Here is a 2,511-nt window from a genome sequence, read left to right as displayed (position 1 = left end):
AAGACAACTTGCCCTGTTTGAGCTATCTGACAAGTTAACAAGCTACAGATAAGTTTTGTGAGATGTGAGATGCCCTGCTACAGGAGAAAAAGCAGAAAACCCAAGTTTTCTGGAGTTCATGTTGTTGTTGAGCCTGAGGATGGGGGTTCCCCATGCTGCAATGGTGAAAAGTGACAGGCCCTACCAGCCCCAGGTGAGAAGCTGGGATACCCCTCAAGTCTTGGCAGTACCAAACTCCCCTGGCAAATAATCAGTTGAAATTCTCATTTTTTGGCAAAACTATTTATTGGGGAATCAATGTGAGAAACATAGCCGGTAGCACCTGGCACAGTATGTTCTACTGCAGCCCTGACTGTGGTCTCCACCAGCAAGGCGCTGGGTTTTGGTGGTTGGGGTGCTTGAGGGTGAGGAAGAAGAAGGTCTCTTGCAAGCTCTGGACTGCTGGAGTGTATGCAAGGGTTGCTGTGGGATCTCAGTGGTGCTGGGAGTGCCACTGGCTCTGTGGTAGGAAGAGCATGCTGAGTACTGCAGGGGCATCCCAGCCCAGCCTCTGGAGCCCATTCTCCAAATCCCTGGAGGCTTGGGGTTGCGCCACATCACCAGAGCTCTCTGTGGTGGGGAACAGGGCAGAAAGCATCGGGACAGGGTGAATGTTACCTCCTTTTTTGTGGGAACCTCAGGCACCCGGGGACATGTGGCACCAGGAAACCCAAGTATGTAAGGGACCCCAAGCACCCTTTGTCCCAGACTCCCCATTGCCAGGAGCCCCCTCCCTGTACCTTGGCACAGGATGAGCTGTAACATCTTCCAGGCAGGTTCTGTTCCATGATGCCACCAACTGGGCTGCCATACCAGTGGCTGTACCGTTTCATTTTGCTGGGAGACCATGGCACAGCCAAGTGACCCTTGGTGGGCTCCATCTGGGGACACCGGTGATGCTGACAGTATTGGCTTCCACAGTGGACGAGATTGGGGGCTTGACAGATGTCCTGCTGACATTTGTCACCAGTGTCCCCAGCTGGCTCAGCCAGGCTGAGCCCATCCATCTGAGCAGTGGCTTTCTGGATGCCTCCCTGGCTGGCAGGGATGAAGGCACCTTTCTCTGTGCCTGGGAAGATCTTGATTATGCTGGAATCCTTACAGGATGCCCTCAGGTCTTCCTGACTGAGCTGGTAGTACTGGGTGGCCTTAAAGCTGGGCTTCACCTCCTTCATGGAGATGAAGGGATGATGAAGGGCAGCACTGGGTGTGATTCGCTCATGCGAGTCCCAAGTGAGCATCCTCTTGACCAGCTCCACCATCCTGTACAGATCACAGTGCTTGGCTAGCTCCTCCTGATCAGGATCAGGCCTCGGGCATACATTCACCACTGCCAACTGATCCAGTGAGGAAAAGATATGCTCCCTCCTCTCCATTGGCTTTGCCATCACCTTCCCTGGCGGTTTGAGCTGCCAGGTACCAGTGGAACATGGCGCACGTTGGAAGAAGGACTGTGTCTTTTGGGCAGCACAGAGCAGCTCACCCCGGGGTAGCCCCAAGGTAGAGCAGATGTAGCATACCTGGTCGTATTCATCATTGCCAGGGTAGAGCGGCCAACCCAAGTGAAGCTCGGCCATCACACAGCCCAAAGACCAGATGTCCACCTTCTCACAGAAGGGCAACCCCAGCAAGATCTCTGGTGCCCGGTAGAAGCGAGTTTGGATATAGGGCTCCTGGACATGGCAGACCTCAGGGAGGAGGATAGCCGAACCAAAGTCAACAAGCTTGATGCGGAATGGATAGCGTGCATGGTCCACTAGCATGATGTTCTCTGGCTTAAGGTCAGCATGGATGATGGAGAGCTCCTTCAGCTTGACCAGTGCCACCAGCACCTGTGCTGTGATGGTTCGGATGTGTCGGACTGGCAGTGGTGAGAAGTTGTTTTGCTTTTGGAAGTCAAAGAGGTTTTGCTGCAGCAGCTCGAAGACCAGGTAGGTCCAGACTGTGTCACTGAAGGACTCGAGGAAATGAATGATGTGAGAGTCCTTTGTGTCCCCCTCCCGCAAAGCCTGCAGCAGCCTCAGTTCATTCTTCACTATTTGGCCATCGTGATCACAGTTCTTCAGGATCTTGATAGCCACCATCTCCCCAGTGCTCCTGCACTGCCCCTGGATCACCTGTCCAAAAGTCCCCTTCCCCACCATGGCCATTATGTCATAGCACTCGGCACCTACCACTAGTGTCACCATGGTGGGATGGCTCTTCACCAGGGGCTCAGGATCCTCCAGCTCAGCATCCAGTGGGGACTGGAGACACCCAACTGTCCCAACGCAGCCTCACAACACTGTAGGTTCCAACATCACCATGACAACACATGATGTCACAACAGAAGCAACCTGGGTGGAGGAACCCCCTCAAACCAACACTGCCCCCCCGAATCCAGCTCTGTTGTCCCCAAATTCATCTTCAAACCCAATAACACATTCCTGGTCCCCCCAGAAAGGATCCCAGCCCCCCGAAAACTAATTTTCA

General features: G+C 53.9%; 1 protein-coding gene across 1 annotated transcript in view; it reads right to left on the bottom strand.

Annotated features, from left to right (window-relative positions):
- HIPK4 (homeodomain interacting protein kinase 4) overlaps positions 1-2,228 on the bottom strand; it is an 8,945-nt gene extending 6,717 nt beyond the window's left edge. Inside the window, exon 1 of the mRNA XM_058818534.1 lies at positions 998-2,228. Coding sequence (XP_058674517.1) covers positions 998-2,228 — 1,231 coding nt within the window. The remainder of the gene's footprint in view (positions 1-997) is intronic.
- Positions 2,229-2,511: the final 283 nt, after the last annotated feature.

This window comes from Ammospiza caudacuta, chromosome 22 (assembly GCF_027887145.1).
Source record: "Ammospiza caudacuta isolate bAmmCau1 chromosome 22, bAmmCau1.pri, whole genome shotgun sequence".
NCBI classification, from domain to species: Eukaryota; Metazoa; Chordata; class Aves; order Passeriformes; family Passerellidae; genus Ammospiza; species Ammospiza caudacuta.
This window is presented reverse-complemented; position numbering and strand designations above follow the sequence as displayed.